Source organism: Kwoniella europaea, chromosome 3 (genome assembly GCF_036810445.1).
Source record: "Kwoniella europaea PYCC6329 chromosome 3, complete sequence".
NCBI classification, from domain to species: Eukaryota; Fungi; Basidiomycota; class Tremellomycetes; order Tremellales; family Cryptococcaceae; genus Kwoniella; species Kwoniella europaea.
Genome location: NC_089489.1, coordinates 2,115,870 through 2,138,614, shown reverse-complemented (window position 1 = coordinate 2,138,614; position 22,745 = coordinate 2,115,870). Strand labels below are relative to the sequence as shown.

At 46.8% G+C, this 22,745-nt stretch overlaps 12 protein-coding genes across 12 annotated transcripts; 7 read left to right on the top strand and 5 right to left on the bottom strand.

The window, feature by feature from the left end:
• Positions 1–22: 22 nt before the first annotated feature.
• V865_008664 (uncharacterized protein) lies at positions 23–1,823 on the top strand (the record flags this gene model as incomplete). The annotated part of the gene is made up of 9 exons (XM_066232398.1): positions 23–59; positions 133–190; positions 281–343; positions 434–492; positions 580–974; positions 1,072–1,191; positions 1,265–1,567; positions 1,635–1,718; positions 1,794–1,823. The coding sequence occupies 9 exons, from the start codon at positions 23–25 to the stop codon at positions 1,821–1,823; spliced, it is 1,149 nt and encodes a 382-aa protein (XP_066088495.1).
• A 347-nt stretch (positions 1,824–2,170) lies between these two features.
• Positions 2,171–3,666, bottom strand: V865_008663 (uncharacterized protein; the record flags this gene model as incomplete). Its single annotated transcript, XM_066232397.1, has 6 exons — positions 2,171–2,476; positions 2,591–2,963; positions 3,117–3,228; positions 3,350–3,452; positions 3,547–3,553; positions 3,626–3,666. The coding sequence occupies 6 exons, from the start codon at positions 3,664–3,666 to the stop codon at positions 2,171–2,173; spliced, it is 942 nt and encodes a 313-aa protein (XP_066088494.1).
• Positions 3,667–3,958: 292 nt separating this feature from the next.
• Positions 3,959–5,159, bottom strand: V865_008662 (uncharacterized protein; the record flags this gene model as incomplete). Its single annotated transcript, XM_066232396.1, has 4 exons — positions 3,959–4,049; positions 4,124–4,226; positions 4,294–4,715; positions 4,837–5,159. The coding sequence occupies 4 exons, from the start codon at positions 5,157–5,159 to the stop codon at positions 3,959–3,961; spliced, it is 939 nt and encodes a 312-aa protein (XP_066088493.1).
• A 391-nt stretch (positions 5,160–5,550) lies between these two features.
• V865_008661 (uncharacterized protein) lies at positions 5,551–7,679 on the top strand (the record flags this gene model as incomplete). Its single annotated transcript, XM_066232395.1, has 5 exons — positions 5,551–5,602; positions 5,715–5,810; positions 5,865–6,224; positions 6,353–6,591; positions 6,672–7,679. The coding sequence occupies 5 exons, from the start codon at positions 5,551–5,553 to the stop codon at positions 7,677–7,679; spliced, it is 1,755 nt and encodes a 584-aa protein (XP_066088492.1).
• A 391-nt stretch (positions 7,680–8,070) lies between these two features.
• V865_008660 (uncharacterized protein) lies at positions 8,071–9,562 on the top strand (the record flags this gene model as incomplete). Its single annotated transcript, XM_066232394.1, has 8 exons — positions 8,071–8,133; positions 8,207–8,361; positions 8,452–8,642; positions 8,706–8,807; positions 8,870–8,930; positions 8,994–9,072; positions 9,146–9,248; positions 9,360–9,562. 8 exons carry the CDS (start codon positions 8,071–8,073, stop codon positions 9,560–9,562), a joined length of 957 nt encoding a protein of 318 aa, XP_066088491.1.
• A 400-nt stretch (positions 9,563–9,962) lies between these two features.
• Positions 9,963–12,215, bottom strand: V865_008659 (uncharacterized protein; the record flags this gene model as incomplete). The annotated part of the gene is made up of 5 exons (XM_066232393.1): positions 9,963–10,198; positions 10,261–10,753; positions 10,818–11,731; positions 11,835–11,890; positions 11,959–12,215. 5 exons carry the CDS (start codon positions 12,213–12,215, stop codon positions 9,963–9,965), a joined length of 1,956 nt encoding a protein of 651 aa, XP_066088490.1.
• Positions 12,216–12,959: 744 nt separating this feature from the next.
• V865_008658 (uncharacterized protein) lies at positions 12,960–14,190 on the top strand (the record flags this gene model as incomplete). The annotated part of the gene is made up of 2 exons (XM_066232392.1): positions 12,960–13,340; positions 13,498–14,190. 2 exons carry the CDS (start codon positions 12,960–12,962, stop codon positions 14,188–14,190), a joined length of 1,074 nt encoding a protein of 357 aa, XP_066088489.1.
• Positions 14,191–14,483: 293 nt separating this feature from the next.
• Positions 14,484–16,139, top strand: V865_008657 (uncharacterized protein; the record flags this gene model as incomplete). The annotated part of the gene is made up of 10 exons (XM_066232391.1): positions 14,484–14,628; positions 14,694–14,827; positions 14,922–15,005; positions 15,068–15,286; positions 15,352–15,367; positions 15,427–15,536; positions 15,603–15,680; positions 15,752–15,812; positions 15,880–15,989; positions 16,068–16,139. The coding sequence occupies 10 exons, from the start codon at positions 14,484–14,486 to the stop codon at positions 16,137–16,139; spliced, it is 1,029 nt and encodes a 342-aa protein (XP_066088488.1).
• A 306-nt stretch (positions 16,140–16,445) lies between these two features.
• Positions 16,446–17,332, bottom strand: V865_008656 (uncharacterized protein; the record flags this gene model as incomplete). Its single annotated transcript, XM_066232390.1, has 2 exons — positions 16,446–16,986; positions 17,085–17,332. 2 exons carry the CDS (start codon positions 17,330–17,332, stop codon positions 16,446–16,448), a joined length of 789 nt encoding a protein of 262 aa, XP_066088487.1.
• A 341-nt stretch (positions 17,333–17,673) lies between these two features.
• V865_008655 (uncharacterized protein) lies at positions 17,674–19,289 on the bottom strand (the record flags this gene model as incomplete). The annotated part of the gene is made up of 8 exons (XM_066232389.1): positions 17,674–17,738; positions 17,816–18,042; positions 18,105–18,242; positions 18,370–18,545; positions 18,614–18,722; positions 18,789–18,867; positions 18,955–19,049; positions 19,138–19,289. The coding sequence occupies 8 exons, from the start codon at positions 19,287–19,289 to the stop codon at positions 17,674–17,676; spliced, it is 1,041 nt and encodes a 346-aa protein (XP_066088486.1).
• Positions 19,290–20,432: 1,143 nt separating this feature from the next.
• On the top strand, positions 20,433–20,968 carry V865_008654 (uncharacterized protein; the record flags this gene model as incomplete). The annotated part of the gene is made up of 2 exons (XM_066232388.1): positions 20,433–20,502; positions 20,652–20,968. The coding sequence occupies 2 exons, from the start codon at positions 20,433–20,435 to the stop codon at positions 20,966–20,968; spliced, it is 387 nt and encodes a 128-aa protein (XP_066088485.1).
• Positions 20,969–21,342: 374 nt separating this feature from the next.
• V865_008653 (uncharacterized protein) lies at positions 21,343–22,636 on the top strand (the record flags this gene model as incomplete). Its single annotated transcript, XM_066232387.1, has 2 exons — positions 21,343–21,603; positions 21,692–22,636. The coding sequence occupies 2 exons, from the start codon at positions 21,343–21,345 to the stop codon at positions 22,634–22,636; spliced, it is 1,206 nt and encodes a 401-aa protein (XP_066088484.1).
• Positions 22,637–22,745: the final 109 nt, after the last annotated feature.

Below are 22,745 nucleotides of genomic sequence, written 5' to 3'. Positions count from 1 at the left end.
GTAGATCGAATCATCCGGTATAATGCCTCCCCCCACTTCAGCCAGTAGAACCATCTTTGGTGAGTAAAACGCCTTTGCAGTCTTCATGGACATTTGGCTGTCCACGATCTGTCACGTCTTGCCCGTCCACAGGATCCCTAGCTGACTTGACTGGTGATCATCTGTCTTATCTAGTCGCAAACATCCCCTAGTATGTCTCATCACACTGAGCCTATTACATCGCCTTTCCCATTCAATGAAAGGGTCACGTCACTCACGCCTCCTCAATCTCTTTTCGCAGCGATGTATCCGAAGAACAATTGGCGAACACTTTCTCGGAAGCTGGTCCAGTGAATAATGTAGAGTGAGTGGGAGTTTACCATCTTGACATCGATTATCGTCTACCTCATTTGTGGGTATGAACAGAGCTGACATATGACCACAAACCCAATAGGATCAAATTCGACCCTCAGACTGGACGCTCTAAAGGATACGCATTTGTTCAATTCCATGGTTCGTCGATCTGCCACCCCAGAAATTAACATGATTTATCGATCCCCCACTCGGGCAATAATACTGACGCTCTCTTGTACCTAATAGACGAAGCCACAGCCTTATCTGCCGTCCGAAACTTACAAGAAGTGCCCGTGAATGGTCGAAACTTACGGGTGGAATTGTCGACTGACGAACCTGGACCTAGAAGAGGTGGAAGAGGAAGCAGAGGTGGTATACCCGGTCATCCAGGTGGTCCGGTAGGTAATGCTCCTCCGGGAAGTGGTGGGCCAGGTGGACCAGGCGGATCAGGTGGATACGGAAGAGCAGAAGATACCCCTCCAAGAGGATACGACGGTGCACCACCAGTGAACAGAGTGGATCTTTCGGCTTTGCCTGAAGGTGCTCCTCTACCTCATGGTGCCAACGCAACGGATAATATCAGTAAGACGTTGGCGACGGTCACTCCGGGTCAGATGCAGGATGTTATGGCTAGTATGAAGGTGAGTATGCTTTGTACTGAACTGCGATCCAGCTCTACAACCTCAACGCTGGTCGGTCGATACTAACTAGTCTCCTGTTTATCGTTCGTCACTACAGTCTCTCATCACGACGAATCCAGAACAAGCACGACAGCTCCTCTCGTCGAAACCTCAACTCGCATATGCATTGTTCCAAGCTATGTTATTGATGAACATTGTGGATCCATCGGTGCTTCAGGTGAGTTAGCACATCTCACATTGGCTACACTTTCGTGTTATGTACTGATCAGTCACATCTGCAATGCATATAGCGAATTCAGCCTCTGCCAGCGACTGCTCCACCTCCTCCATCCAATTACCCACCTCCTGCTCAGCACGCCTACCCTGCTTATCCACCGGCATCGTCCGGTCCGTCCTATCCACCTGGAGGAGCAGGATATCGACCACCATCTCAACAGGGAGGGTATAACTCTGCCCCCCCTCCCGCAGCGGGCTACGGTACACCATCATACGGTGCTTCCACACCTGTACCTCCCCATCCACCTGCTAGCGGTATGGCAGCGTTGCCTCCTAGTGCTCAGCAGGCTTTGGCTACGTTACCAGAGGATCAGCAGGTGAGTTGAAGTCTACATTACGAGGAGTAAAAGAAGCTGATGTGATGCCTTCCATCGCGACGATCAGCAAATGCTCCTTCAAGTATTACAGCTCACACCGGATCAGATCAACGCTTTGGATGCCACTCAGAAAGCATCGATCATGCAGCTGGTGAGTGCATCATTCTATCTATTCATAAGTGACCATGTCATGCTGACTGTCTGGTGTGGTCCTGCTTTTGTACAGAGACAACAATTCCTCGGTACTGCGGCTTAGATGGATAGTAGTGATATAGAAACGTGCTGGTTTATCGTACAAAAAAAAAACATAAGAAGAATTATGATGGAAAGAAGCAGATAGCGTGTTTGAGCATATATATGTATATAGTACATCACTCAACGATCGGAGAATCGACCAATTCAACGGTGGTATCAGAGCCTATGTAATAGATCACATGCATGAATTATATATCATAAGATACGTTTTTTGGACTCATCAACTTGAATATAAGCAACCAACATCCATTCATCTCATCATGATATCTCTTCTCCGGTTCCGTCTCACTCATCTTCTGATCCAACCACGTCACTTTCCTCTGTTGACGGTCATCTAAAATCCACCACCTAAGACTCATCATCATCGATCTCCTCGATCGTCGCCGCTTGTCTACTTCTCAGTCCACCTTGATTGTTACTTTCAGAAGCTGGATTGACTTGTACGCCCGTCGCACTAGCTTCGGTGGGACTTCCAGGTGACCCAGCAGGAGGTTCACCTGCACCTGCAGCTTGAGTCAGTGCGTCGATGGCTTCCACACCGCCTGCCGTAGGAGTTTTGACCTTTTTAGACGGGGTGACACCTCCCACAGCCTTCTTCTTCTTGGTCTTTTTCTTGGGCTCGTCGTATGCCCATCCGGGTCGGAATGAGTCGAACTGGTTAGTGCAGGAAGATGGGTATGAGCAAGGTATTTCGTGTGGGTGCATGTGAGATAGACAGCGGTCAAAGCGGTGTGGGAATAGTGATCCTCCAAGTAGAAAAGTACTCACAAATCCAACATCCTCAAACAAATTTGGATATATCCAAATAGCTCTTTTCATCGTCAACACGGTGATACACCAGAAGATCAACCTCACTATCGCCAAGACGATGAACAAGCCTACTAGGATCAACACCCCGATGGACAGATACCATACACCGATACGTAACTTGATGGGCCAGAGGGGGAACATGACACCGGCCAACATGATGACTACCATTGCTGCTCCACCTAAGATCGTGTAGAGCGGAGAACCGTCGTAGAACCATGTGTAGTATGATGTCTCATCGAAGGATTGTTGAGGGGCGAGTTGGAGGGTCTTGGGTGTACCAGAGGGTGGCGGGACGGGTGCAGGAGGTCGGTCGGTACGAAGGAAGAATGCGCTGTGGAGGTGGAGTGGGGTTAGCATTGAGCAACAAGGAGAAGGAGAAGCAAGAAGGCGGCATAAGCGGTGTCGATGATGACCCACTTGAGTGGGAAGAAGAGGCCGTGGACACTTTGATATAGGTTGTAGCTGAGAAAGCTGTCATACTGACAAAGGTAACAGCTTGATCATCAACGCTTTAGCCTCCTCTTCATCCTTGAGGACAGGTACTTTCTTCAACTTCTGATATTGGGGTGAGAGTAATGTACGGATTGCGGTTTTACCTATTCAAATCAAGTCGGGTACGAAGTCAGCAAGATGGTCATCATGAAGGGGATGACGTCCATCCATACGACAACAACCATAAAGTAGAATGTGATAAGATCAATGAAGACGATGACCCACCTTTGAAGTAATCCACCCTCTTCCCATTCAATATCCCTCTTCTCACTTTAGGACCATGTTTACCTCTCAAGAACTCGACGACGTTCTTTAGCTCTGCGTCTGCCTATTTATAAGAATACCATATTTATCAGTCATCTTTCCACTCTAGAGCGATCGAATGCAATGTACAACAGCTACAGATGTAAGAATGAACTGACTCGTTTCCTGTGAGAAGATCAATCAACGTTAGTTTAGTTAATCCACCTCGATGGACACCGCAAGGTAAGCCCCACTTACTGAGCTTCTACCACAGGCGTAGCATCTGCTGGACTAGCCATTTTGATGGGCACTTTATGCTTAGTGGGAGTTGTGAATGAGAAGAGAGTGAGGGGAAGATGAAAGGAGAAGAAAGCGAATTGGTCGATTGATGGTAAATGTCGCGTTGGCGTGAGTGGAATCGCAGGTTGTACATCGCTTCTATATGGTGCTATACTATACTCTTACTTGCTAATTCATCATCATCGATAACAGCGTGTTCATGCATGCATATAGCCAGGTCATCAGGAGAGAGAGAGAGTGTGTAACACTGATGAGCGATGTATGCATATGCAATGTATTGTATGACTATGATCACAACCTAGGTCTTCTGTTCTTGGGTCCACCTTTACCCTTTGTCAAGACGTATGCCAGCATGACAGTTGTAGAAGCGGATAGTGAGAGCCTGGAGGTGGTGTTCCGGAGCGATGATCAGCATGAGAACACTATACATGAGCAGATGGAGCAGACCAGACTCACCAGATAGCAGCATACTGAGCATGTTGATTCCTCAATTCGACGTGAGGGGGTCTGCCCACCGGTATACCTTGGTTCATCAGCAAAGTCGGCGCAGCATCTGGGTCTATATATGATATAACACACAATTTCAGCTCTATCTGATCATCTCATAAAGAGTAAATAAGACTCACCATCAAAAGCGTCCACTAATACAGGTTGTATCCCCCTCGCTTCCCCTCCTGCGTATTGCGTCATGCCCAATATATCCTTCCAGAACCACTCGTTCGTCCTGACATTGTTCGGCGGGGTCCAGAAATTCTGTTCACCAGCTCTGGTCAACATCCCCTCGATCTCGTAGGTCACCCCGTCACTGCCTCCATCGATATTGAGACCAGGAGCAGGTTGTCGACCTTCTCGGATCGCCGTCGCTCGGGTGGTAGTGATGAACCCCCTGTTGACCAGGATAGTCGATCCGCTCTCACGCTGGAAGGGGAGGATGAGATGGTAACCTGGGAAACCATCTTTCGTCTGAGGACCTTGTAAGATCGGAGGTCCGACGAATTTACCTCGGAGGATCACTCGACGGAAAAAAAAGTCTGGTAAGGCTGAGAGGCTATATTACAGGATGAAAGCATCAGCCGTTGTACTCATACTCATACGGAACATTCGCTTGAGACCAGTCTGGGAAATTATGTCACATATACAATGTATGACATGTAGGAACCACCACCCACTTGATATTATCAGGCAACAACATCGGATCCTTCTGCAGATTCCTATCCACCTCATCTATCAAATTCAATTTCCACTGCAATCTCTGAAGCTGCCATACACCCAAGAATCCAGTCAATATCGGTACGCAGATCAACACAAGGGTGGTCGGTCGTAGGAGATTGGATAGGACGGTGTGCGATTTGGTGGTGTATTTCGGTGGGACAGTGGTGGAGTTGAATCGGACGGATCGGTGGGGTATACGACGAGTGGGAAGGGTGCATCGTGAAGAGGGGACGATCGTCCGTCGCAGGGGTGCTAAGAGGCTCAGTGTGGGTCTTGACATGGTGATTCAGATGCTTGTGAGTTGATGAGAAGGAGTGGTATGAGTTGACTGAGATGGGTTTATTGCAAGGTGGAGTGTGAAAATGAAAATGTAAAAATCGAATCAACCGATTGAAATGTAAACAACATCAGAATCATATCCATCTCTCTTTCTCATCTCCTCACTCATCTATCGACCATCAACTATCAACAATGTCAATATAGCATCCATGAACCATCCATCCACTCCCAGTCGTATCGATGGGAACGACAAAACGACTCACAGCAATGCATCGAGGTCAGACAGGACCACCCGATCGAACGACCCGGATCTCCCTCCGCTCTCTACCCTCATCAGTTGGTCGCATCGTCCTCATGCCAAAGCCAAATGCTTCATCAGTGATGTGTACAAGATGCAGGTGGCGTTGCAGCAGGGAATGGAGGGGATGATTTATGCTTCGAGAGGTGAGTGTCGTTACTGAGAGTGATTAGAGTTACGAAGCATTATTGTAGATTATCCGGCCGGTCATCTGTACAAACAAAGAGAATGCATGCTCACAGCTGTAGTATCTCTTAGATGTATTCCTACTCGATCACTTCCCATGCAGGATGGTAGAGATAGTAGCATGGGTCGCAGGTGTAGACCACAAGGATACATCCATGACCATAACTCGTGAGTCACGTCTCTAACACCATCATCGTCATATGCTAATGACCCTAACCGCAGTCGATGATGGAGATGGCCAACACGTCTTACCTGTCCTACTCCGTCTAGCATCCATCACTCACACCCACAACTCCAGCTCTTCTCGATCCAAGTCCAACACAGATAAAGCCGTTTCCGCACGAACCTCATTCGTTACTCGATCCGAGCGTGAATCTCGAGCCTACGCCCAACGCCAAGCTCCTGAAGAGAATTGGTCAAATACCAATGGCTATCCCAAGATATTTCAACGTAAAGATATAAGAGTAGGAGACACCGTCAGGATCATAGGGAAAGTAGACGAGTGGATGAGGAAGAAATCGGATGGGCGTGGTGAATGGGTCAGACAGGTGGTGGTGGATGAGAATGCTGGTGGGTTCATATGTGAGTTTGCATTTTGGGTGTGAATATAGCCTGTGGGTGATAGTCTGGGCCATGGGAGGATCTCATGGCGATACGTTCTGTACCTAGTGCTCGTAGAAATTGCAACCATGCTTATACTCCGTTCGCAGCCATCGTCGATCCCGATACCCAATATACCCATACATCTCAAGTGGACCATCTCCATCAAACATCATATTCACGTCCATTCACCTTACCAGACTTGTCGTCTTCTAACAAGACTCCACCGGTATCACCCAACAGAGATACATCTGTATCTCGAGTTGACCTCAACATTTCTGATGAGCTGAGTACGACATTGACTAGTGAAGCACCCAGTGAATTAAGTATGATCGATGCCGAGCCAGAGGTCAGTGATCCTCCTTATCCCGAATTGTGCATCTCTGTATCCTTCTGAGACTTCCAAGCTGACAAAGAACATCGACACAGCTCCGAGACCCCACTAAACTACGCTCGTCCCAACTTACAGACCGTACTTTCCGTCAATACATGCTTGACCATATGACTCAAGAGACGATCAAGTCGATATGTAGAGCTCGAGAAATCGGTCCAGAGGTTTTACGTGGTGAATTAGAATACTATTTTACGGAATATAGAGATGTTCAAGGTGACCCTTCGATAAGTGGTAGATCAAGAACTTTGGGTAAAAGTTCCAGTGGATCAGGTGTTTTTACCGATAGTACCAAGGTGAATACGCCTCCCTCATCAACATCTATAGATCACGCGACCACTCCTACGCAGAAAACATTCATATCTCGAAAAAAACCTGTCAAGTCTATCTCAACACCTTATTCTCCTGGTTTACTCAGACCGTTCACACCATCATCCATCTTAGTCGATGAGCGATTGAGTACCTTGGCTACTCTGGTGGTGGATAATGAGATACGAAGAGAGGAACGAAGGAGACGAAGGAGGATAAAGGACGGTACAGCGACAAGGAAGGATTTGTTGGTTGACAGAGAAAGAAACACGTCTACGAACGGTGTGATGATCGATGAGAAAGAGAGAAACAAGAAGATTGAGAGATTGGTCTCATGGGCTATAAGGAATGTATCAGAGGAAGGTAATCTTGTCCAAGTCACTCTCCCTTCACCCCCACTCCCATCATCGACAAGACACAACAACAACGATGGGTCTGTCACACAAGATAGATGGGGTTATCTACCTTTGCCCAGTCAACTCCTCTTACCACTGCTCATACCCCACCTGCTGTCCGAAAGGGATCTACGGAAAAACTCGATCAGAAGGAAAACCGATTTCAAGTCTGTGAATGGGATGACGGTAGATGAATTGACCAGTGTGATGAGGAAGTGGGGTCAGGAAGGGAGATGGGAGAGAGTGGGGGATTGGAACATTGAGGATGCTCTGGAGTATGGGGTGGGTAGAGGAATATTGAGGAGGGAGGGGATAGGTTATTGGGTGGTGGAGTCGATGTGATTGTGTATAATATTCATCATTGATATGTTGTGCTTAGTATTGTTCATGTCCATATGTACCTCTGTTGTACTCTGTATCATCGTATATACCATGCATGTTTCATTGTTAGAACAGCTGATACAACTACTGTCGTGATCGATTTGCCACTCGTCGTCATCGTCATCGCTGTTGTCGTCACCTCCACCTCATTTCATTTCAATTCAGTTGACTCTGTTTCCTCCTTTGTACTTGCTAGCAAATCATCTCATCATACTCGGTAGCTCGACAAGTCATACACGGCCTCAGCCAGATATTCACCGAGTATCGTCTCGATAACAAGCATACATCACAGGCTGGCGTTAGCAACTCCATCAAATATCACGCCAAGTCAAGCTGTTTCGACCCCATCACCATGGACTATTCCAACCTTAGAAAGATTCTACATACACCAGGATGGTCAGATGCTCAGGAGAGGGTATATCCAGTCTCAGCTATCTACGAAATGTCCCACTCCATCGCAAGCTGACCTGTATCTCGTCAACGCTTAGACCCTTCTCGAACCCTACACTTACATCTCTGCGAACCCGGGTAAAGAGTTTAGGGGTAAATTGATAGATGCTTTCAATGTATGGCTGAAAGTCCCAGAAGAGGATTTAAAGGTCGTCACGAGGATAGTGAGGATGTTGCATAATGCTAGTTTACTGTGAGTATGCTTGATCTTGAACAGCAAGTGGTCTTGTCAATCGATCATCGTAAACAGTCCATAGCTAATCTATCGTACGGGTACAATTAGGATGGACGATGTAGAGGATAATTCGGAACTTCGACGTGGGCTACCAGTTGCTCATACCATCTACGGTATACCGCAGACCATCAATACGGCAAATTACGTCTATTTCTTGGCTATAGAGGAGCTGTTGTCGTTGAGAGACACCACCTCAAAGGGGAAGAAGAAGGACGTGGACGTGGTGGGATTGGTGACAGGTGAGTTAATAACTTGTCCAGTGGTCCGTCTGCTTACCCTTATACCCATGTAACGACCATCAGACGAACTGCTTCATCTCCATCGTGGCCAGGGCTTGGATCTGTTTTGGAGGGATACACTGACTTGTCCGACTGAGAAAGAGTACGTGGATATGGTCTTGGGAAGTAAGTCCAGCGAACGCTACTTGCAAACGATCAGCTGACGTGTATACTATTCACAATTGCAGAAGCAGGCGGATTGCTCAGATTAGCAGTGAAGTTGATGATGGCCAAATCAGAGTCTGAAGTGTGAGTGGAAGTGTTATTTATAGATATTATACATCTAGCTAATCCAATTCTCACACTTTTCAGTGACTACGTACCACTTGTCAACTTGATCTCTGTTTGGTTCCAGATCAGAGACGATTACATGAACCTACAATCGACAGAGGTGAGCTAATTGTCCAAGCTGTAGGGATCCCACTTCTAGCTGATACCATTGATTGTTCGTGTTTTCCAACCAGTACGAAGCCAATAAAGGTTACTGTGAAGATTTGACGGAAGGCAAATTCAGTTTTCCCGTAGTTCATGGAGTAAGAGCAGATAACTCCAATCGACAGATCTTGAGTAAGTACGAATTTGTCACAAAAGATCCATTGTCCATCCCGATCTTCATTACACCTCATTTCCCTCTCACTTGCAATGCGACAGCTGACAACAGTGGAATGATCACCACAGATGTCTTACAGAAGAAGACGACCTCGGTATCTTTAAAGAAGCACGTGGTTGATTATCTTCGAGACGAAACGAAATCTTTCGATTATACGAGAAAGATCATCGTAGATCTGCAGAATCAGATTCAAGATGAGATAAGGGATCTAGGTGGTAATAAGTATTTGGAGATCGCTATCAAGTCGTTGGCGTTGAAGGATGATGAATGATTGGGGTTATAGTCTGTTGTACCCCTGCTTCATTTTTACAGATGCGAGACCGCACACTCACCATGCAATGGCATACAATGATAACGAAGCTAGGAGATACGTCTGTCATCGGTAAAATACGAGAGAAGGAATCAATTGGACTGTCGGTTCATCATCACGATTTATTAAGTTAATTCTAGAGTCCTGTGTATTTTGTAATAAATGCGGCCACCTTTTACTTATCATTGTCATTTTCGAATGAATCAAGATCAAATCGAGCATGCATTCAATCTACTCTGTTATTGTATGTTTATTATAAGTTGTAAGAGCCTAAATATAGTGTATTCTCTAGAGATGGTGGAGAAGAGGAAGCAACGGAATAGGGGCAGGGGCATTGACTGGTGTATCCATCCTAGCCACCTCAGAGTCTACCTTCGGCATGTAATTTCTCAGCCGCTTTAGCTTCGGCTTCTCTGGCCTTGGCAGCTACAACCTCGGGAGCAGTCTCGTCCTCGGACTTCATGCTGATGACGGTATCTTCGACGGCGTTGTGTCGATCGTCCAAAACATAGTTCTTGGTGAAAGCACCGAAGATCAAAGAGACGAACGAGGTGAGTAAAGCGGCGAGGTATAAAGGTTTAACAGCTTCATCGTAGGCTATAGTCAAACCTCTCATCAGCTTATGTCGGTTGACATTCTGAGCCCATACTGCTACTCACCCTTGACGATCAATTCTCTAGGTTCGGCAGCTCTGGCAACGTATATCGAACCGAAGATCTCGGCGAGAGCAGTAGCATTGTGGTTGTAGTATTCACCAACGTACAGTTCGAGCATTTGGGGTACTCGTCTGTTCCATACCGACGCGGCGATAGCAGAACCGATCGCACCCCCAATGGAAGTCCACAAAGCTAAAATAGAAGCGGCAAGGGCCAAATCGTTGTGAGGCACGGAAGCCTGAGAGGCCACTTGAGAGGAGATGACGGAGATGGCACCACCGAGGGAGATCATCACTCGAGAAGAGACGATGACGGCGTTGGATCCGTTACCTGCTACGGAGAGGTAGTTGAGACCCATACCGATGATTCGGAAACACAGACCGGAGATTTGGAGATACTTGAATCGATGGGTGTATCGTTGGATCAAACCTGCTGGAACGGCGAGACCACAGAGACCGACGGTCAAAATGTTAAGGATGTAAGTGTAGTCTTTGGACTAATGGGACCGCATGTGAAATCAGCCTAACAGTCTAATCTTCAATGGGAAAGACGACACTCACATCGTAATCTCTAGCAACCCAGAGCCAAGAAGACCAATAAGCATCGGAGAGGTAACCGGAGAAGTAATACATGAAGTCGATACCGACGGCGCAGATGAAAGTTCGGTTGAAGATTCTCAACGGCATGATAGGGTGAGAAGCAAATTTCCATTCCCAAACGATGGTAGCGATGAACAAGATCCCACCAACAACGAGCAAAGCGATGAGGGAAGGGTTCTTGTACCCGCCTATGGCAGTGGTAGACAAAGTGAATGGAGTGAGGATACAACCGAATGCGAAACCGAGTAACAACAAACCCACAGCGTCGATCTTTCTAGCGTAGTCAATCAAGATGGCGGTGTAGGTTTTTCGCGGAGCGTTAACGTTGGCAAGCACCCGTTCTCGAGCGTATGTTGATGAAGCAAGGGATAAAGCACCGAGTTTCTTGGCTCGTCGATCTGCCCACAGAAGGATCAAGACTGAGGGGGTGACCACGGCGGGGATGATGATGCAGAACATTCCGTATCCCCATCTCCATCCATTGACAGTAGTGTAGGCACCGATACCCTCGGCGATATCACCGGCAACAAAGGCGAATGGGATGTAAGGAACTGAGACCAAAGCGTTGACCAATCCTCTGTATTGCAATGAGGTGATATCACCGAGTAAGATGGTTTGAGTGAACGATAGAGCAGTGTCTCCCAAAGTGGAGATGACTTGACCGCCTGCAACGTCGCCTACGGATTTGGAAGCTGCTATGACAATGTACCCGATGGTGTAGAAGATGACTCCAAAAGCGATGGCAACGGGACGTGACCATAGATCGGCAAGCTTAGCAATAAAAGGCTTGGCCACACCGGACATGATGGACGTGATGACGCTGATCGTTCCGAGGACAGTGTGTTCACCGTACGCAGAGGTGGCAAACGCGGTGTCTGGGGAAGAAACGAGGGTAAGCCATATGAGACAAGAGATGGTTAAATTGTCGAGAGGGGATACCGGGGAAAGGGATCGTAGAGCGAAAAAGAAGCCACTCACAAAGATACGTGGTGTTCGAACTCAAAGCATAAGCGCAAGCGAGAAGACCGATAGATCTGTTGAACAGATCATTAATCAGTTTAGTATCACCAATGCGATATCATGAACAATAACGAAAGCTTACACCCATAAGACCCAAAGTTTAGCACCTTTACCGAAGACCATGTAGAGAGCTTCGATCTTGGCTACACCGGGGTACTTTTCAATCGAGCCTATACTTTCCTTGTCGGATCGATCATCCTGGGTGGAAGAGTGGTTCTCTGTGTCTGGTAAAACCGTCTTAGCGTCTTTGTGGGTGTCAGGTAAGTCGGTATCGGCTCGTGAGAAGCCTGGTCGAGCGTCGAGGGTGGGTACCTCGGCTGAAAGTCTTGAGGCGGCCATGTTGAGGAGATTGACCAGAAGGTTGAAGTTGAATCAAAGAGTTGGATAGGAGAAGAAAGGGAAATGTACTGTTGTTGTTCAACGAGTCTCTATATATAGCTTGACCTCAACCGAAAAGATCCTCAAGAGGGCGTAGGAAAAAAAAATTGTTGCTACGAAAACTTCTGTGGAGCGTGTTTCTCGGTAAATCTCTAAGGGTGACAGAAGAGAAGAGAACACGACCTGGCAATGGCATGGTGATCGAGAAGGCAGGTGTGTGTGACCCTTTCAAAGATTTCCCGATTATCTTCTTGACATCCCTCGTATCTGCTTTGCGCTTTGCAGCAGATGGGCAGCCGTACCTTTTTCAGTGGAGTAGACATGTTTATAGATAAATAGGCGCTCTGATTATGATAGAACCGAAAATTTGATGGATTGAATGATTGAATTCGGCCGATATCAGATAACAGGAGAAATTTTCCTTTTGGGTACTTCCTGTGAGTTGGTATCGTATCTGATAAAAAAAACAACTGACGAGTTACCCTTAAAGAGACAGATCGGGTGGATTCGGTCGTGGTCACTACGTTCTTACGACATTGCATGGTTCCTTGAATAAACCAGCAATTCAGTGAATCGAGTTCTTGGCGTTTAGTCCCTTTTCCCTTTTCGTCAACGCACTCGCACTCGTTTAAGTAGATATATCACAGTAGCTATTTAGACGCTTCGTCTCTAACACCGCAGGATAAGATGTCTTGCTTTCGACCGATGCCCAGATTGGTAAGCCCGAATTTACAGGGACAGACGATCACTCGCAGTTCCCTTAGTACTTTTCGTATGGGAGTTGTCTCCAGACCTCCACGAGTGATTAGATCCGATACCAGGAGAGACTATACCTCATCGTCATTCATCGACGAATGGTCATGCAAACTAACGACTGGCGCTCCGAGATTCAATTACGATACGGTCGACATCGACCGGATAAGTCAACTGCGTAGGATCTTACCGACCAGACAACAACAACGACAACAATCTAGGCTGTATTTGGAAGATCTGAAGGAAGATGAAGATTTGGATCCGTCCTTCCATCTGGTCTTGTTTAGACCTAAACCCATGTTGAGAGATTTGGGTTTGGATGGGACTAGTACAGTCAGTGAGAAATCAAGCTAAGTGGAGCATTATGGATTCGTCATCACACATCATACTTCCCCCTATCTGATCAGTCATTTGTACTCGTGTCTGCATCATTTCGGTCGAAGGGGATGATCTAGTCTGATGCGTCGGTTCCACCGGCGCGCCAAAACAGGAATACAATGCTCCACCACCCTATACTCGACGGATGTGGGCGGGAGGCTCGATCGAATGGTCCGCTCTCAACCGTTCGTTGAGAGTTGGTGAAAAGGTCACTCAGATTGTGAATGTACCGAAAGTGGAATTCAAGAAGGATATGGTTTTTGTGAATCAACAACTACGGATATATCCTGGTACATTCAGCGATGAGGAGGATTACGATGAAGAGAGCTGGTCGATAAGGGAGATACGTACGCATGTGTTTAGGAAGGAACCTGCTACTACCTCTTCCGCACCCGTCAGACCGGCATCCACACCATCTGAAGGCAGTGGTAACATAGTAAATCGAGACAACTCAGACGTGACATTCACCTATACCCCTTCATCCCCATTGTTGTTCTTCTATTCGGCACTCACGTATAACCCCCATAAAGTGCATTACGATCATCCCTGGACGATCAACCAGGAAGGTCACCCGAGACCGTTGGTTCATGGACCGCTGACGGCTACGTTGTTAGTAGAGCTGGCCAATTTGAATAAACCCAGTGGGAAGAGGTTGAAGATGTTTAGATATAGAGCAACGAATCCTATGATCATTGATGATGAGATCAAGCTCATAGGTAATGACGCGGAGAATGGAGAAGGAATGGAATTGATGGCTGTTCAGAATGGTAAAATCGGGATGAAAGCTACCATGGAGTATCAATGATGATTAGATAAGATAGGTTGTTTTTTGTTTACCAATAGATCCACTTGTATCACATGCATGGGGAGTGATCGTCCTCTGATAACCCTTCATCCACAAGATACACACACACATCTGGATGCATGAGACATCCCGCCGTTGGCGTCTAGATAGGAGGGATGAGTGAAGAGGATAGAGAGGTCTTATTGTTCACTCAGGGAAATTGGAGTAGGATGGGAGCATGACCGAGGAGGAGCGTCTCTTGGCATTTCGTATATTCATCTATCCAAATGACATCTCATCTCAGGTGATATACCATGTCAAAGATACTGTTTACGTCCAACCATGTCACAAGGACAGCTCGGAGCTTCCTGGCTTCATCATGTACTCATCGTCCACAGGGACGTTTGTTATCCTCGGTCGAACTCAAACCACCTGCGTCCAGAAGAGCAATGTTGTATGGTGAGTCAATTCTCGTTGCTCTCTACTACCTCTCTACCATCAGCTGACAATGTATGCATACACAGTGCCATGCTCTAACCCACGTATGATCGAAAAATCCTTTATTAGCCCCGCAGATTCTATAGCATATGATTTGGAGGATAGTGTAGCACCTGGAAAGAAGGATGAAGCTAGGAGGTTGATCTCAGAGGTATTGAACGTGAGTTTTGCTTCAATCTCTCGACTGTACCAGTAGGTGTGAGTATGTATAACATTTAGACTGTAGAAGCATATCCACTGAAATATTATTTTAGGGTGACAGGCAACCAAAAGGAGAGATGGTAGCTCGTATAAACGCCATTGGAACAGGATACGAGGATGATGATCTGAATGCGGTGGTACGTGTCAAACCCCCCTTCTTCATCTGCTATCGGGATTACTGATATTCCACCTGAATCAGCTCCCTACAAAACACCTCCAGGCTATCGCACTGCCCAAGACCAACTCACCCGACCACATCTCATACTTGATCTCACGAATCGACCAACTTGCACCTCCTCAGAAGCGAACCGGCGGTGATCAACCGATCAAGATTATAGCTATGATTGAAAGCTCTAGGGCGATGATTGATATTGAGCGGATAGCGAGTAGTGGGAAAGGTCATTTGGATGCTCTGTTGGTGAGTTAAATCTTCCTTTTTTGCATATCGGTTGGGTGGGGATTGATACTGACTTGAGTGGATAGTTTGCTGCTGAGGATTGTACGTGTTTTCATCCCATTTTCCCTCTTATCAAGATTCACTGATGTTTGGTGAAACAGACTGCGCCGATGTCGGCCTGACACGTACACCCTCCCGGGATGAACTACTCTATCCACGATCAAAGCTTGTCACCACAGCCAAAGCATTCGGATTACAAGCTATCGACTTGGTAGGTCCCATCCGAAATACTTATCGCAGTCGATCGACAAGCTAATGAGTCTATCTCAATTTGTAGGTATGTGTGGATTACAAGAATCCCGATACGCTGAGGGAAGAATCAGAAGAAGGCAAAAGACTCGGATTCGATGGCAAGGTGAGCGAGGTGTATCAATCGATGAGGACCACAGACTGGACAATACTGATGGACTGTTGATTGAATCATAGCAAGCGATCCATCCCAATCAGATAGACATAATCCATCAATCCTTCTCACCGAGTGAACAAGGTGGGTATACTTCGCGATGCCGTCCTGCACAGATATCTCGCTTGCTGAGTATCATTCCGTTGCTCAGCCATTCTGAAAGCAGCCCGTGTCAAGTTCTCTTTCGAGCACCACGATAAGCAAGGTACAGGTGCGTACACCTTGGACGGACAGATGATAGATGCGCCCATTTATAAGCAGGTGAGTGTGGTGTCGTTCATGAAGCCATACATCATCGTGACCAATTCAGGAGCTGACGACTGGGGATGGGGCGTATAGGCAATCAAGGTGCTGGCCAAGGCTTATGCAGCTGGACTGAAGATCCCGGATGTACATTTGGAGGATATATAATGGAGGAAATGTAGATCCTAATGGTCAGCATATATCATGGCAACATTTCAAAAAGGATGTATGACTTTAGCCTTGCTAGAATACATTCTGAATATGTCGTATACAGTAGATGGGACAGGGAAAGACCCAATCTCGCTGGACAGGTTGAGTGATCTTGATGATGATGATGCGATGCAAGTAGATTTGGATGACTGCAGATGCCATGTACAGCCCAAGTTCCTCACCAATTCATAAGGACAAGTTGATCCTCACTATCTTACATTCTGACATTTCCTTCTACATTTACTCAACATCGTATGAGTTTGGTCAATACCCCTGCCTATCCATCCACCTCTCGACCTGTATCCTACTGCTCTCATCCACCTGATCCATAACCTCAATCTCCACGCCTTTCCCACTCCTTCCGAACCATCCTATCTTTTCATCTTTCGGTAACACCCCATGCTCCCTCACGAGTCTATTGGACACACTCAGCTCTCTGAGTGGAGCTTGGTCGGACATGACCAATATGGGGAAATGCGGTTCGTATTTGAATACTGGCCATTTCAACTTTGAATTTTGACGTGGTTGGGGATCTTCATCTGGCATAGGATCGATAAGTACCAATCCAGATGAAGGGTGATCCTCTATATATGCCTGAGCTAGTAGAGTAGATACTCCTCTAGCGACCAGGATAGGCGGGAAGGGGATAGCGAGTAATCGTATTTCAGTTGATAACGAAGATATCAAAGGGGATATGGATATTTCCTCGGTATCGAGTTCAGAGGAAGGTGAAGGTGGGATGGTGATGTCAATTTCGATCGAGGTGTATCCTTTCTCTGAGAACATGGATGACCATTCGATCCATCTGCGACGTCATGGAAAGACATCGTATCAGCGATACGAATGATGTTACGGTGATTCGCAAGTGACCATTAACTAATTGATGGGAATATCTCTACTCACTCTCCCTCCTCCTCCACTCCTTGTACCTCTGCACCTCTCATCCTCAAAAACACGACCGGATATGGACTCTCCCTGCTAGCTGCTGGAGAAGGTTGTCTGACTAATCGTCTCGTACATTGTATATTATTTTTACCCGGGGTGGAATTACCGAAGAATCTTAGGGGTACGATGAAGCTGAATCCTACTGAAAGGGTGAGAGGTCTCAAGGGTTGGAGGATATGCCGTGCTCTGGAGGTGAGGAGTGGCATGGTGGAATGATGGATACAGGTTGACAGCTGTCAAGAGTAGATTGAGATGGACACTTAAGAATAGTGATTTCAGAGCATCGTTTTTATCTGATATGCGGGTGATAGTGACGTCATGCTACACCCCCACCCACATTCATGCATGATGACAATGTCAAATAACATATAACCTATATACTCGTATACCTTCAATATATGTGCACAAGATGAAGACATAGACATGCAAACAAGTGACTCTCCTCTCCAACTGATGTGTCGGGTTTAGACGAGGATAAGGGGAAAGAAATGAGATTGGTCCGAGTCAGAAGAGAACTCGATGTGACATGCTATAAATCCCGGATCGCCTAGTCCTGCGTTTGCCATAGTCCGTAGGATTTGCCTGGATTGGTCTGCCAGAGACGGATCGTACCTATGGTGAAGATCGACGTTAGCTTGTTGTCGATACCACACAGAAGATATCGTCTAAGCTTGAAAGTACCAACTCACCATCTTCACTCCCACTCGCGTAGACCTCGCCGTCCGGACTATAGCTCGCGCAAAGTACAGGTCCATGGTGTCCCTTGTACACCTCCTTCTCCTTTCCTGAATCCAAATCATACACTCTGACCCATGGATCGTTTGTTGATCCAACCACAAATCGATCTCTGGCGAAGGGGTGGAGGGATGCCGAGGTGGGTGGGTGAGGCAGTTCGACGGTGACAGGTGGATGTTGTCTAATATCAATTCGGAGTATCATATGAGCTATGTTCTTGAATGATTCCGAGACCCAGCTCACCTGAGGATATCCAAGAAATGCACTTTCTTCCCAGCGGTAACGCTCAACGTACCACCTCCATGAGCCAATTCCATCGATGTGATAGATTCTCCAAGATCAAGTTGACCTGTTTGACTCAACGTTCGAAGATCCCACCATCTGAAAGGATCACGCAACATGTTGGTCAGCCAGAGCTCTTCTATAGAGTAGAAATACATAAGGATGAATAATGGACAACCCCCATGATCCAGATAAACAAATATACACGATAATGGCAAATACCCACCTGACCAATCCATCCTCCGATGCACTGACACCCATCGTCCCACCTGAACCCTCATCCCATACCAGACTCCTGACAATCCCATCACAAGATAGTCCATCGGGTCGACTTCCAAGTATCAAAGGTTCAGCATCCGGTCGACCTAGATCGAACAATCGGATCTTCTTTTCGTGACCACCCTGTTGGAATAATGGTAAGAATCAGCACGTATGTTTCTTGGTCAATCGTGATGAGTGGCCTTACTCACCGTTAACAGGTACTGAGGGGTCTGTTGTGGGTTGAGAGCGACCGATCGGACTATATGATTATGCGAGAATGTGTGAAGCGCTTCACCAGAGTTGCAATCCCATATCTTACTAAATATACGAGTTCAAAGTATCAGCAAATTTGGACTTGACGGAATAAGAGGAGATGGTACTCACGCTGTGAAATCAGCACTTCCCGTTACTGCTTTCGAGGTATCCAACGATATCTTGGAAGACCATACAGCTCCCTTGTGGCCTATCAGTAGGACACAAGAAACCGACAGACATAAGCTGTATGATCCCGTATATACTGAGAATGGATTCACGAGCTGCACGAGCTTACCTAGAAAAGTACCTATCCAATCACCCAACCAACTTCGTAACATCGGATTACCATCTTTACATGCTGATATTAGGAGGTACGTTCCGTCGTCGAGCCTAGCCAAGTATTGGGAAGATCAATACAAGCTTTCCCTTGGTAGATCAACCAAGAAAACCTGGATTACAGATTCAAACGTTCACTCACAAGTTGGAAAACGATAGATGGGTCACAGGTCTAGTATGACCCGAGCATAACAGAGGTTGTACCTTGACAGCAGCATTGTTATTCTGATCTTGAGGTGCAGGTGTGTTGGAGTGAGAGTGAGGGTTCGAGTTGTATCCGTTGGTGTATGACATGTTTTAAGATCTATACAACCAAAAGACTTTATAACGGGTTCTGTTAGACAAGGTTGGTGAAATATAGTAACCAAGTGGGATTCGGGTATGAGTACGAGAGTAGCCAAAGCCTATCTGAGGTGAAATTGGAAGAGTCGAGAGTCGAGGTGGGATGAATTGATGGAATGCAGATGAAGAAAGGAATTGAGAGGGATATCGTCGTTGCCCTCTAGGCAATAGTAATGGTCGATTATGTTTGAAGGGAATGGTAAATTGCGGGATGTAGCAGAATTGCCGATGCTGATTTAGGAGATATATGTGTAAGATGTACAGTTGGGTTGCTGATTGATTGTATGTTGGTGATTGTTCTTTCTATGACAGTTCGAAGTGGTGATGAGATGAGACGACACAGATGACGCGATGGATGTGTGATTTCTTTGGTCTTTGGGGTGATGTATAATACGATACTGGGTATATTTCGTGTGGCAAGGGGTGATTCGGACTGATGAGCTGCAGAGAGAAGGAGAGGGAGGACTGAAGAAGAGAAGGAGTAGGATGGGGATGGGGATGGGGATGTTGAATGATAGATGATAGTAGATAGTAGATAGATAGATGATTGAATGGATGGATGACAATACAATGACGCGTAGATGTCTCAAAGTGCCACAGGCCTATCTCCCTTTCCATAACGCCGCATAACTCCGATCTCTCACTGGCATTCAACGTTGAGACGATGATCATCCATAACATCGATCCCACCTACATCTTTTGCTTACACCCGACCTCATTCATCATCAATAACAAAAGCCTCACAGGCATTTACAACCTACCCACACCAAGCTCAGTCCGACTCCGTCTTTCACAATGAAGCTCGTCAGGTGGGTACCTTTTCAATATAGATAGGGATGATCAGAAGAACAAGAGGGATGAGACAAGGAGAACCGAGGTAATGAGAGCTTGTACGGACGAGGGAGACTGGGGTATGCATAGGAACTTGGAGCCTCATAGACTTCTAGGGGTTTCATGCTTTGCAGTCTACCGAGGTATTAAGAGGATCCATGTAGGAGAGAAAAAAGAAGAACGGCAAGGAAGGACGAATTGTGGTGATATCTCGCAAGATACCATGCTGACTTGAATATCTTCCTCGTGCCATATAGATTCTTGATGAAGCTCAACAACGAGACGGTCACGATCGAGCTCAAAAACGGGACGATAGTGCATGGTACAATCACCTGTGAGTGGGATACAGACCATGTGGACAAAGGAGGAAGGGACATCGCTGACTGTTGCCTTCTTCTGTCTGCTCTTCCTTATCTTATCCTCACCTTCCTGTCTATGCATCAAATATCTGCTTTATACTGTACTTGTGCTCTCACACTACAGCCGTCGACCCTCAGATGAACACCCACCTCAAATCCGTCAAACTCACCTTACGATCCCAGACCACCCAACAACCCCTGTCCTTGGACTCGATAGCGATCCGAGGGAACAACGTCCGATATTACATCTTACCGGATTCGTTACCTTTAGATACGTTGTTGGTGGACGATATGCCAAAGGCTAAGAGGAGGAAGGAAGGTGCCGGCGGTGCTGCTAGAGGTGCTAGGGGTGCGAGAGGAGGTCCGATGAGAGGTGGACCCGGTGGTAGAGGTGGTGGAGGTGGAAGAGGTGGACCAAGAGGTAGAGGCAGAGGGTTCTAGGTGTGCATAGTGGTATGTGGTATGACATGATGCAGAGGTACGCTATGAGGGGGAGGAAGAAGCGATTCAATGAGGTTTTATACCGTCACTATATTTGTTCAAACTATATATATATCCCATTACGTCTCGTCTTATTCGCATGATCAGATAATGCAAAATCGTAAACAATGTACCGTACCATAGAAGCAGCATGTTCCTCTCTCGGTGCATACCGTTTTCAGTTGGATGTTCATCTGGGATAGCTTTCGTGATGAATGCAATGATGATGGGTGTGATCCACCTCCACTTGACATCTTCATCTTGACCTACAACCCGATAAATTCATTCATTGATTATGAATCTATAATCCCGTCCTTCCCTCTACCCGAGCAACAATGTCTACTCGACTTCCTGCGCCGAGCCTGGCAGGCCCTTCCAACCTACCTCGTAATCCAGTCAAACTATCAGTAGTCGCTCAACAATCATCGCCCCTAGCATCTTCGTCTAGCCGCCATCCCGATGAAGCAGACTACAAGGCCGAGGATGATATTCTGATCAAAGCGGCAGTCAGAAAAGCTCAATTGCAGAGAAGAGTCGATAGATGGATGGACAAATTGATGGAGGAGACTGTGGACAGGACTACGTTCAAAAAGATTGTGAGTAAAAAACCGTGGTCATGAGGTTGCATCTGCTCAACGATACCCATCTGAGTAGATCAAGCTGATTATCTTTACTCAATTCTAGACTTCTCATCTCACCCCTAGTCAATACCAAGAAATCACACACGAGCGACATCTCAACTCTCTATGTTCTTACCCCTCATGTCCCAACAAGCCTAAAAGGGAATATTCAGATAAGAAGCGTCTATCGATATCTACCACGAATCGAACGATCAAGGAGAAACAGGGTAACCCGGAAGACGGATTTTGCTGTGAGAAATGCAAGAAGCGATCCGAGTGGGTGGAAAGCAACTTGAGTGAAGAAGCTGTATGGTTAAGGAGGGAGATCAAGGAGGTGGAGTTGCTTGAAGAGCTGGAGGAGAGGGGGATATTCAGTTGGCCCGAGAATGATAAGAGGAAGAGGAGCGAGGGAATCAAGAATGGATTAACGTCAAGGAACACTCCCAATGTTTCAATGACCAATGCCATCACGTCGATGCCCCTACCAGTCCACAGTGATACCCCAGTCCAGTCGTCCGCTCCTCCTCCCAAACCATCGGCTGCTTCGGATACCCCTGTCTCGGCTTTAATAGCCAATCTGACCATTCACGAACGACCTACGCCGTCAACTCCTCCAATCGCACCATCCCTCTCACAACCAACACCATCATTTTCGTCACCTCTTCCCAAGTCTGTTCTTCCAATGGCACAAGCAATTACCTCCCCTACTCAAGCCAATGCGTCGACGGGAGATACACCTCGGGAATCGCATCGAGCTCAAGCATCCCTCATCGGTACATCGTCCAAGCAACTGTCCAATTCCTTCGTCAACGCTACCAAGGCCCTTGGCCCAATTGGTATCTCTCAAGGCGATAGTGATGTTGACGAAGAGAGCGAAGCGAGTGATTGGGATCATGAGATGGGCGGAGGGTGGGACGACGAGGAGATGAAGGGGTTTTGGGAGGAGGCGAGGTTGACTAGGGAACTGGTGGAGGAAGAGCAGGCAGGGGATAATGACAGTCGGTCGTAGTGTAAACGATCATGACAAATCATGGGTGCCATCTTGATCTTGTACTGCCGTGAGACGTTTACCAGTAACGGTCAGTCGTAAGCTTGCGAGCTTGTAAGTAGTGTCGTCT